The 12,652-nt window shown below is 41.5% G+C and overlaps 1 protein-coding gene across 2 annotated transcripts in view; it reads left to right on the forward strand.

The window, feature by feature from the left end:
• grid2ipb (glutamate receptor, ionotropic, delta 2 (Grid2) interacting protein, b) overlaps positions 1-12,652 on the forward strand; it is a 47,776-nt gene that overhangs the window by 26,492 nt on the left and 8,632 nt on the right. The window contains exons 10-19 of one of the 2 annotated variants that reach the window (XM_030078172.1): positions 1,375-1,526; positions 1,992-2,123; positions 3,349-3,434; positions 3,717-3,870; positions 4,947-5,248; positions 6,993-7,037; positions 7,627-8,391; positions 10,027-10,179; positions 11,296-11,383; positions 12,457-12,534. In XM_030078172.1, the coding sequence (XP_029934032.1) occupies positions 1,375-1,526; positions 1,992-2,123; positions 3,349-3,434; positions 3,717-3,870; positions 4,947-5,248; positions 6,993-7,037; positions 7,627-8,391; positions 10,027-10,179; positions 11,296-11,383; positions 12,457-12,534 (1,955 nt within the window). The remainder of the gene's footprint in view (positions 1-1,374; positions 1,527-1,991; positions 2,124-3,348; positions 3,435-3,716; positions 3,871-4,946; positions 5,249-6,992; positions 7,038-7,626; positions 8,392-10,026; positions 10,180-11,295; positions 11,384-12,456; positions 12,535-12,652) is intronic. The other variant, XM_030078174.1, reaches the window with a different exon arrangement.

The following is a 12,652-nucleotide window of genomic DNA, read 5'->3' on the forward strand; positions in this document are numbered from 1 at the left end:
CCTCCAACCCCAGTTAGACCAAGGGAGGTAGGGGGGGAGAGGGATGTAACATTGCGTTCTAGAGACGTTGTGAAGATGGAAATTCAAACTTCCTTGGCCCTTTACATCAGAATACCAAATAGGAAAGTCGATCTGACGAGGTTTCTCCAGCTGGAGATACAATTATTTGATGTCAGATAACATGGTAGCAAAAAGGGCTGCTTTGAGTAAGGACCCTTGAGATTAAATTGACAAAAAATACAGAATAAGCATGTAATGCATCAGTGAATCAGATTGATCATAACAAGCATGTAGACTCAACTATCAAATGAAGTGCTTATTCCATGATTTTTTTTCATCAATTTTCAGAGTCTAAATGTTCTTACTTATATTGACCCTCAGCAATTTTACATAATGCAACTTGAAATCCTCACAAGGCAAGCAGCTCCAAATAGCAGTGAGAGGTAAATGTTTGAAAAAATATAGCTTCAGTACACCAAAAAATCCTGTAACATTATATGTCACTTTGCCAACCTTGGCAAGTGTGTAATGGTTCATACCAAAGGAAACCGAACACACCACACAGGAAAAATATCAACTGTGGTGAGTCCAGCTTCCTCTGGATGGAGTGCTAACTCACTACTGTTTAGGACACACTTTTTGTTTTGCTTATGAATTGTCATTGGTCACTTCCTATTGCGGAGGGAGAGGTATCCATATCCAGCATTTGAATTTAATTTGGGTGTACTGGGTGAATATACAGGGTGTCAATTACAGAGGTGGCCGCTCTTCTTTAATGTTATAAACATCTGATAATATACATATTTTAGATTTGGCAAAGAAAATCTTGTAAATGTCTATGGGTCTCTCTTGTGTAAAGGTTGTAATTACCTGTTGGGAATTTCTGATTTCCAGTTTTAAATTGCACGCAGCATGAAGTCTGTCTTGTTTATCAACCCTCAAGGTTTCTTGCTTCTACCACAGATTCATGGGATAGAGGGAGGGATGGAGGAGAGATGATCTGCTGAGTGGGATTACATGTGATGCTTTGATTCTGATCCAAGCCCATGATGCGTCCTACATGACATGCCGCAGGATTACAACTAAAATATCAGTTTAATTCTACTGTATGAACGTGAAAACACCTGAGGGCGCAGTCAACAAATCCTGCATATCTGACAGTCCTTTGATATCCTCCTACCTTCCGATGATCTGTTTTCATCCTGTTCTCTCTCTGTACTTCTGTACTTCTTATGACCCATTACAGAGGATTTAAATCTATCTGCTGAACGGCGATTAGCAGTTATGATGTTAGTGGTGAATATAAGTGGTGAAAATAGCACATGGTGACATGTATGTAACATTTATGTATGTTTTGTGTCTGTGTACATGCAGGAACGTGGACACCCTGATAGTAGATGTGTATCCAGTTTTGGACACTCCAGCCAAACAGCTGATCTGGCAGTTCATCTACCAGCTGCTGACCTACGACGAACAGGAACACTGCCAAAGCAAGATCTCACGCTTCCTTGGTTTCAAGGGTGCTGGTGAGCCAGAGCCATTTAGAAAAACAAAACAAGTATACTTATTAGCATGAGCAGATGATCATTTAGCTGCTTGATTGATTGTACACAACATGGCGGTTCTGCTCAGAGCAAGATCTTGCTCTTTAAATCTTCAATAACAAATTGGTTGGTCATGCAACACATTTGGGTTCTAGATTTTCATTCCATCACTTAGTTGACGAAGATTTGCCATGCACCGGTGTCCTCCCAGGTTTTCTCTGCACCCCATCTTTCTTGTCTTTCTCCATTTGTCTTTGAACATTCAAATGGTAAACCACCTGGTGTGAGCTGTGCTGTACTGCTACTCCCACAGAAACAACCCAGTAATTGTACTGCATGTAATTATTATGTAAAGCATCTGTTATGTAAATGATCATGTGAATCTCTGCAGCAGCATCACAGTGAGACAAAATGTGATGCCAAGTTTTCATGTGTGTGTTGGAGCAGCGGTGGAGCCTGAGCTGGGTCCAGAGCACCACAGGAGGAGCAGCTCCATGCGCGTGACAGGGACGTCGTACCGCAGCAGCCTCCGAGAGAGGAGCTCTGACGACTGCATCATCGGGACTCACCTGGGAATGGGTAGGTTGCAGATCCCCAGAGTTCTGAAAATTCAAACTTCAACTTGGGAAATAATAGAAATGTTGGAAATGGACAATTAGCTACCTCACTTGTTGTGACTTGTTTGTTAACAGGCCACTGTTATTCAAAGAGAGAGACCTCAAGAGACCGCTTGACATTGTTGTAATACCTACTGATTGCCAATAGAGGGTGGTAGAAGTCATAGAATACATCATGCACCTTTAACAAATTTGAAATAAGATTGGCTCAGATTGTACCAACATAGGAGAGAAAAGATCAAAGAAGAAATGACTCAGTTAAGATCAGGGGAAATGTTACAATCATGCAATTATTAAAAAGTAGGAGCTTGAAAGCAATGAATTAATACAGAGATAATGCTGAAGCCCAGTGGCACAAGATGTTCCTTCATTTTTCTCATTACACAGACCTCCATACCTGTATAGCAGATGCTCTCCCTGAAAAAAACAACTTCAAAGCAAGTATGCTTTGTAGTTAGAGAGTATTTGTGCTTCATGGGCAAATAGAACATGAAGGGTAATTTTTCATTATGACAAAGCACCAAATACCTTTTTTGTTAGATGTTGTCATCTAACTAACTTGGATTTTGTTGCAGCTTCATTATGAACACACTTTATACTGGAATCATCTAAGTAGAGATATTCAAATTTAATGTCAGACCCTTTGGGGGTAGAAATCCCTGAGCTTGTTGGGAAAATCTGAGTAATACTCACCCATCCCTTTACAGCTTCCACTGAGGTTTCCTTGAGCAAGGCATCGAACACCCAACTGTAGCAGTATAAGTGTGTGGGTGCACTGAGCAGCTCCCAGGTTGGAATGTGTGTAGCTGTGAGAATGTGAAGTAGGATGGCGATGAAAAACATTTGTATTCACTTGTGAATAAATAAGACCAAAAAAATCTCATCACTAGTTCATGTGTCAAGTTTAAGTCCATATCTCAGTTGGCTTTGCTTTTGATAAGCTCGCAAAACTGTCAGTTCAAAAGCACACTTTTCAGTTGAATTTATTTCCAACTGAAGCTGTTTCAGGTTTCAGGGGTTTCATTCATGTTTTCCCCTGTTTTCCATTTCCCATTGCCAACTCCTGTACCAAGAGCCAAGCTTTGCCTGTTGTTCCACTTCTTCATCCTCTCTTCTCTTGGCTTGAGGTGGATGGAGTAGGGATGCTTATGTCCATCTGTCCTTGTTCATGCCTTATTGTGCTTTAGGAATTCATGTCGATGAATCTGGGAGTCCGGAGGAGAGGCAGTGTGGAGATGGGACCTCCTTCCCTGAGTCCCCCGACCTCAATCATGTAGGTATAACAGCAGCTTTTCAGCGCCTAGCCATTCACCAACCAGCATTATTAATGCTGGATGTGTTATCTGTGCTTTCTTGTCTCACATCTTTTGAAGGTCTGCTCATAACCACTGCAATTCAACATTTTATTTGATTTTAAAATTAATTTATGGCTGTAGTTTACTTGTGGCCAGCAAATTATTTCTAAAAGACTTAAAAGCAGTGTGCATGTGGGCCTTCAAAACTAACGTACCGCAGTGATTGTGCGCTAACCAGCTGATCATGCCTCCACCCATAGATGACAGGTGTGTACACAGAGCTGGAGAACGTGTACACAGGGAAGAATGCACCGCCACTGCAGAGTAGCACCTCACCAGAGCCCGAGGGTCTGGGACAGACTGAGGGCTACAGCCGCCCTCTTTCCCCCCTTACACTCCCCCCTATCAACAAAGGTACTGCGGAGCCAACACATGCTCACATACAGATACACACACTGTGCACATGCTTTCAGTCGCACGCTGTTTCTAGCTCACCGGTTCCTGACCCCTGTGCCATCATGGTTCAAGAGTCTGCAGGTTTTCATTTGAGCTCGGCACTGCAGCAGCTGATTTTAGAGATCAGCACATGTTTAAACAGAGAGAGGGAATGAGTGAAATCAAATGTAGCATTTGGTTGATGAAAATCTGATATGATATTGAGCCTTGATGGCACATGGTTAATGACACATTCACGTCATGTCAGCTTTATCATTAATATGAGCTGCCTACAGGGAAAAGATATATTATTAGTAGTCTCTTATTCATAATTACAAGCTGGACATGAGGAATTTTTAGTAGGCTTAGATATCTCCTTTGTCATATTGTTTTTGTGCTTATCTTCAGATATGAGGATTATGGCATATACACACTACACTTGGTTCCAGTAACACCAGTGTGTTACAGGTGGTAAATATGGCAGGAAGTCCCTTAATTCACCAAAATAATTATTATCAAAATTATCATTTTCATACTAATCTGACCAGCTCTACTTATAAGAAAGTGAGCAGTAACTGCTGCTGTTTGTTTATGGTGGGTTTTTAACTCATAGACACAAATTATTTTAGATGTTTACATCCCAGTAAAACTCAGGAAAGCTTTCAAGTTGCAGCCGTGAGATGTCATCCCCAGTCCTCCCCTTTTTTTGATATGACGTGAATGCAAGACTCACTGCTCTAACGCTCTATCACTCAAATTCTACAGTCTACATCATATACACACACAAGCATTTGGTTATTGATCTTTTTGTTGCCATGGTAACCTCTTAGAGGAAATGATCCTCCAGGGAACAACATCGCCAGCAAACAAAGTCATTCATAATACTTCAAGACAGAGAAGTAGCATGATTTATAAGCTGAGCCCATCTGGTAAAAAGAAATTGCCATTACTAAATGGCCTAAACATCTGCAGCGTGAAGGTCAAACGTCATGCCATGTCTACGGCAGCCATCTTTAACTCAAATCATTGTTTTGGTTCCCCTTCCTTCTCTACAGGGAACCGCAAGTCAGGCCTGTCCCTGTCCTGGAAGGAGCCCCTGCCCACCCCTGTGTATGAGATCTACCACCAGAACAGCCTGGACTCCAACCCGTACGTCAGCCTGGAGAGCCCCCCTCCCTCCCCTGAGCCGTCCGACAACGCTCTCAGCCCGCTCAACCGCCGCAAGAAGCTGTTCACCTTCTCCCGCCCGCCCCGCAGCCGTGACACCGACAAGTTCCTGGATGCTCTGAGTGAGCAGCTGGGCCACCGGGTCACCCTGGTGGATGACTACGTACCCGGCGAGAACGACTACGAGGAGGTGAGAAAAACCCACCTCCAACTGGCCGCATCATCTAGTATATTCTTTATGTCTTCACATCTGGTCTCATAGTCTTTCCATATTTTTTTAGGGTTCAGGTTACAATGGTAGTTTTGCTGTTAATGAAAATCAGCAACGGTGATATATTTTTTCCATGTTTTAGAATTATAGGTGCCATTTGTAGAGTTTTAAGGAAGGGATAATGTACAGCCAGACAGTCACGACTGGCTAGCTGTACATTATCCCGCTTATTACATGGCTACTTTTGAAAGAGAGCAATAATTTGAAGCAAAATATTAATTTTGAAATCATTATATTAGCCTTCAAAACAGTGACTCCACTGAAACAATCAACAGATTCCGTTTAATTCATAGCCAGACCTGCTACATTTGTTATAGTCTGCGTTACTGTATTATAATGTATTCTATGCTACGCTGTGGGTTTTTTTATGTTCTGTTCATAAGTTATCTTGTGATTTGATAGCCATGTTGTATTGATTTCTTGGCTGCAGCAGGTGTATGAACTATCATTATACAGAAATATTGGATGACTGAATGTCATTGACCAATCAGGTTTTAGTATTTAACACAGCCGTGTAATAAATATCAATACATCATTTTCAGGTTAATTATTGATACCTTGGTATAATTACTGTGAACCAATTGGCCTCTATCTCACACCAGTGGTTTTTGCTGGTGACTACATTTTTCCATAAAATTCACGTTCCCTCCTGCTGCACAGAGGGTGCTTCAAATTTCATGTTTTCTCTTTGGTTTCAGTGAAGAGGATAAACATGTTTGAAGTGATTTTTTTTTACCTTCTTCCATTGCCAGAGACTCTGGAAATTTTTGTCCATTTTGCTCTGGTAGAACAGTGGCCTATTACTTAGGGCTGGGCAATTAATTGAAAAATAATCGAAACCGACATTTAGGGCTCTTAACCGACATAATCCTGCCCATGTCGGTTATTCCGGTTACCACACCACAACACGTCACATCACAAAATGCTCCTAGATATGCTATAGATATGATAATAATATATAGCCTAGATACTGATGATTAATTATTGTACTACTACTACTACTACTACTACTAATAATAATAATAATAATTATGATAATAATAATCATTAGGGAGCAAAATTCTGAGAAATTAATATAGCCTGCTTACTATGTAGGCACGCTATATTATTATTAGTGCATATATATACTACTCCTAATAATAATATAGTAATAATATTACTTGAAATAATATTTGTTTAGAAGAGATGCAGCTTTTTGTAGTTTGACATTGCCGTTTTGTTTGCAAAAGATTCAAGCTATAATAATCGGTAATAATCGTTCATTAATCATAATCGAGGTAAAATGTTCAGTTAATCGTGATTGTGATTTCTGCCATAATCGCCCAGCCCTACTATTACTGTTACCTGTTGTAAAATAATACAAAAGATTTTTCACAAAATCCACCCTTGTGGTAGACGATGTAAAATGCAGCGTAGACACTAGTAGAGGCTGCCAAGCTTGGTAATAGACTTTTTGTTGTGATTTTTTTGCAGTATTTATACGAAGATCTCAAAATTAATGTGGCAACGGTGTATTGATGTTAAATAGCTTCATGTTTTTGTTTATTTGAAGATTCCAAAAAGGCTCATTTTAAAGCATGACTTAATTAAATTGTAGTGTTGCATGTTTACATTAGAGCAACTCTAATGTATGCTACAATGAACACTTGTGTCACATGAACAGATTTATCATGGTGGTTGTCATGGTTTCAGAAGAAGAGATGTGCCTGTAAGTAAAAAAATGATTAACCTACTTAGTGTTATGCAACAGACACTAATTATATCTACTTATTTCTGTATAAATGTGAGGTGTATGTGTAATGCTATGCTGCCTCAATTAGTTTGGATAAATTAGGCAGTAAAACATGCACATTGTGAGGGCGTTTGTCTCCGGATATGGGAATAGTTGCACATACTGCACTGGTTTGTAATTGTATATACAGTTCCTGTACATAAATAGATATGTAGAAGTCAAGAGAGATTTTGAACTCAAGGTAAGTTTCTAGATCAGGTGGTTCATTCAACACATTTTTCTTACATTTTAAGAACTGATTTAATGATGTCATAAAAGGCCTTTCTCAAAGGCAAAGGTAGAATAAGCCTCATTTCCTTATATAACTGGAGTGCAAGTGTCAGATAAGTGGTCCTTTGATAATGAATGTAATGAAATATTCCCATGACCTCAGAAGTATATTGTGAGACAGCAAAATAATGAGCAGGGATATTAAGAAATTATTTGTAAAACACTTTTGAATAGGAGAGAATTAGAGCTCAAGCATGTAAGAAAGAGGTCTGATGGGCATCTCTCCTCTCTCCAGATGAGTTTCCATGAAGATCAGGACATGGGCTTCATACCTCGTCAGCTCAGCAGTGCCAGCAGTGAGGATCACAGTAGTAGTGATGAAGGCACTTCCCTCTCCTGCTCCTCTGGCTCTGAACCCATCCCCCCGCCGCCAGACCAGAGCCCCCCACCTCCCCCGCCCTTCCAGACCCCGATCCCACCCCCCTTCCAGTTCACTGACCCCCTGCCACCCATCCACTTCTCCCCAGAGCATGTCCCCCGTGCCCGTGTGGCCTTCCACCCGCAGCACCCCATCATCCCTCCGCCCCCGCCACCTCCAAGGGCTTTCCTATCCAGCCGACCCCTCTTACACAAGGTGCTCCCCACCCATGATGAGACAGAGCAAGGCCATCCGCGCTTCCAAACCACCTCCAGCCGTCTCCACACCCACGGCACCCTGGCTTCCCACCGCTCACCCCAGCCGTCCCGCCCCAGCCACCTCCCTCGGCAGATCAGCCAGCCCCAGCCTGTCCGCCAGCCGTCCCCCCAGCCCTCCCCCCAGCTGCTGAGGCCAAGCCAGCTCGTTCTGCAGAGGCACCACCAGCTCCACCACCAACACAGCTACCAGGGCCCACTGCCACCATCCCTAGGGGACCAGAGCCACACCTCATCCCATAGTCAAAGCCACACCCCGCCCTCCTCGCTGCTCTCTCAGCAGCGGAGAACTCACTCCACCCTCCCCACTCACACCAAAAGCTACGAAACCCAACGCCAGGAGCGCCAGGAGTGCCAGTCGCAAAAGGTAACATTCACTCTTAACTTTGATGAGTGAACATGAATGCAAAACATGCACTTTTCTTAATTGGGACTATTTGTCGCTGGAAATTATGGATATACGATGGCCCACATACTGTGCTCTGCTTAGCATTATCTAACAACACACACTTTATGGGGACCATAAAGTGAACGCCCATTACTTTTACCTCCTGTAAAACAGTGTATCTTCAGTGGTGGCCTCATGCTGCAGTAGGCTGAAATAAACATCGATCAATAATACCTTGAGAAATTTTTTGAACTGTCCCATCAAATAAAATTGTCTCTCTCTGTCTCTCTCCGTAACTGACATTCTATTGGTTTACACTTGTAAATGTTCCTCCCCTGCATTATGTCTCATCCTAACACCCCGGTATAACCAGAAATACATCAAATCAAGAACATAAGAAAGCCTTTTGATTGGGTCTTTAAGAGGGTTGTCCTCCATTTAATGCCTCCCTAAACAGACTAAGACAAATTACACATGTATAGTTGTTACTCTGGTATCAACAGGTTGTACATTGTTGTTTTTTGGCAAAGTTATAATCCTTGGAATGTTTATATAAATGCATTTCCATTTGGTACTACATAACAAAGTAGGGATTCAACATATAGCCACGTCTTGAAACCCTTTACATTTGCTGCTCTGAACACTTGGTGTCTGCTAAATCTTTTCTGGAAAAAAATCTTTTGGTGAACAGGATAACTTTTACATTCTTGGCAGCTGAAACAGTTTGTTTGGTTTGTTGACATAAATAGAAGAAGAATTGGCTAGCATGAGCAGTGATAGCCAGACAGACAAAGAAAAGAGTGCCACCCACCAATCAATAGAATATCCAAGAGTGATTGAGAAGTTATTATGGGGAAATGCAGGGCAAAAAACACCACAGCAGTGAGTGCACAGATTGCATCTTAAAAGTTTTGGGTGTGGTTTTTTATAGTGCAGATGTACACAGATGGAGGACCCACTTAAGGCCGTGTTTTGGTTTGACGAGGCTTAACCGAGCAGACGACATGACACGTCTTTTGGCAGCCAGCCCATTCTTCTCATGTGTCATATATTCCAAGCCGACCCAAACAGTGCAAGATAAAAAAAAAAAGCATTGCATTTATCCCTTTCCTCAAAAGAAATTCATGAGAAATAGAAGATAAATCTCACCTATACAACAGTGCCAACTCAAACATCAGTGTCCAGTGAGAGTGTAATCACACTCCACCTACAGCTGGTTTTCTCTATTCAAAAAAAAAAAAAAAAAAAAAAAGCGGTGAAATAGTGGAAAAGTTTTCCTTGTTGCAATGTTGCATCTGCTTTGTATGGGGTCATGCCACTCAATTACAAGTGGACAAGTCTTGCATGTAGATTGTTTATTGGACAGAGTTTTGGTACCCTGCCACGTTAGAGATTGCATTCTCTATAACTTCAGCCAAGCATGATGGACTGTCTGCACTCTCTGCCATAATTCACACTCATGGTGTGAATTATCAAATCCAACAAACGGAGTAAACAAAATAAACCACTCAATATGGTGTTAAGGCGTCTTGTGTGTTTCGTATAACATCCAGAGTTGCTGATGGAAATATTGTGTGACTGGTTTTAAAAAATGTTGTCATACGGTTTTCCAAGGTACCCCCGCCCCCTCCTCCACCCCTGCCTCCCCCCACTGCCCCCCCTCCACTGCCCACATCCAGCCCTCACGCCGCGGACTCCAACCACATGAGTGTGAAGAGGTTGCGCTGGGAGCAGGTGGAGAACTCTGAGGGAACCATCTGGGGACAGGTGAACGGCTGCAGCAGTTTTCGTCTTTCAGTAAAGCTGTATTCATCCATGTTTCTTTTCACAGTGCTTGTATTAATCTAAATTTTAGGCCCTAAAAATAAGCAGAATGTCTTAGATACAATAAACAGTAGTCTTCAGAGCCACAAGTGGACATGATGTCCCTAAACATTTAAATTCTTGCTAGCTTTTTATTATTTCCTGTTTATAGTTTCCGAAGTTTTATCAGCTGTGTTCCATTGTAAGTACATCTGTTTGTGCCAGCATTTATTAGATCTTAAATTCTGGGTATTCTGGCATGAAACGTTCCTTAAAAAAAAAAAAAAAAAAGTCTTCATTGGCTTTCTGAAACCTACAGATACCCTGTGTAAGGGTACATGAGCTGCTGTAACACAGAAGGGAAAGTGCATTCTCATCTGAAATTTTGAATAGAAGTGTGGCTGTTTTTACTTACATTGTGTTTTCATGAATTACTACACAGTATTGTTGTGTACTTACCTTTACATAGGCTGATACATAGGTCATTTACTGGAATAAAGCCGATGTAAAGTAGTGGAATGTCATTTCGTAAATATTTGGATGCACTGAAAGCTACATTTCATTGAGCAATATTGTTTATCTCCCCACCACAAGAAGGAAAATTTCATCCAATTTCATGTTGATTCTGATACCTGTGTGTTATCAAAATTCATCACGCTTTGCAGCACTTGAGAAAATCGTTTTCTGCAAATCACATCTGCTGTTTATTGAGCAGTGTCTGCTTAATAAGCAATTACAAATTCTGTTATCGTGCGAATTCAGCCTTAACCGTGAATCTTCACTCCTTGGCTGAGAGTTTTCTCATTTGCACCACCATCCTTTTTCCATATTCAGAAAGACCTGCTCTATCTGTGACTGCTCATGTCTGGAAAAATCTGCTGTTTATGTGTGCACACATGTGAGCTCGTGGAAATACACACCATATATTTGCAGAAGGTTGGACTTTTTGGTCACAGCCATACTGACCATGCATAATGACTTATTCACACTTTTACAGTGTGTATAGAAAATGATTTCAGCTGGGTGGTCATAGATTGCTCAGCGTGACTTTAGTGTGTTTGTGTTGTTGTTTATCTTCAGCTCAGAGAAGATTCAGACTACGACAAGCTGAGTGACATGGTGAAGTATCTCGACTTAGAGCTGCACTTTGGGACTCAGCGCAGATCTAGTAAGCTTTTTATACTTCTCTTTACCTCATGTCAAGCCATATCATCTTTGCATCATAACTTCATTATGCTAAATATTCTGATTGCAATGTGTTAGTTTTGTTTGTTTTATATGAAGTGGGGTACGAAATTAACTTTTTTTAGAGGGCCATTTTCCCCCTTTGATCTGATTTTTAGCATTTTGGACTTATATGGGGGTACTTAAATTATAAAATAATATATATTTGCATTACTTGTTTGCAAATGAACACTCAATTTGTACCACAAAACTGGCCTTATTGTAAAATTTGAATACACCATCACATAAATAGAATAACAATCGGAGACATTTTCTTCTGCTTCAGGCTGCATGATTGGTTGTTTCCTAATCATTTTGTCTCCCCAACACATTTTAAAGAATTCCCTGCTTATTGTGTCCCACACATCACCTACTGTAGTCCACATGGGACAGTAGCCGCATTAACTCAGAAATATATGACAGTCCACCGACTAAATTGGAACAGAGTGAAATGGAAAAACAGCTACTCTGTATTATCAGGGGCATTTTTGGTGTCCCATTTTTAATTTTGTGGCCATTTTATGGACTTTGAAAGGCAGTTTTGCCACACGACGCTGTTAATTTCTGACCCAGACATATGGCTTTACGCGTAGAATATGCATCCATTGACATGACCTGTTTTGTTTGTACCTTCACAGTTACCATGTTCTCCATAAGCTGCTTTGGAGCCTCTTCATTCACCTGCCCTACAAATTCATCCTCCACAAGGCACCAACCCTCACTCTCCCTCCTCTGTGTCTGCACAGAGCTCAGTAATAAGACAGCTCTGTCACTGAGGAAAGGGCAGCTTGCCTCTATTTATCTCACACTGTTTCCTCAGCCTCTAACATACTCCACATGGCCGTCTTGGTCTCTTGAGGATTAAGTGGCAGAGCTCTCTTGTTACATACCTCTGTGTTATTAACCCACTGACCTGCCATTACTTGTAGCCAGTGTCTGTGTGGGTGTGTGTCCAACCCCCGGTGCCTGGAGAACACATCCTTACACTCTTATTAAAATTATCAGTCTCTCCTCCAGAGCCGACCTTCCTGCCCGAGAACTTTAAAAAGAAAGACGTGGTGGAGATCCTGTCTCGTAAGAAAGCCTACAACGCCTGTGAGTATGACAGACAGGAGGCCGCCAGACAGGGACAGTTCAGACGCCTCAGAAGTTCAGGTTCAAAGCTGTGAATCACTCACTGCTGAATTAGACCTACAGATACATGGATTTCAAT

The sequence above is a fragment of the Myripristis murdjan genome, chromosome 19, assembly GCF_902150065.1.
Source record: "Myripristis murdjan chromosome 19, fMyrMur1.1, whole genome shotgun sequence".
NCBI lineage: Eukaryota > Metazoa > Chordata > Actinopteri > Holocentriformes > Holocentridae > Myripristis > Myripristis murdjan.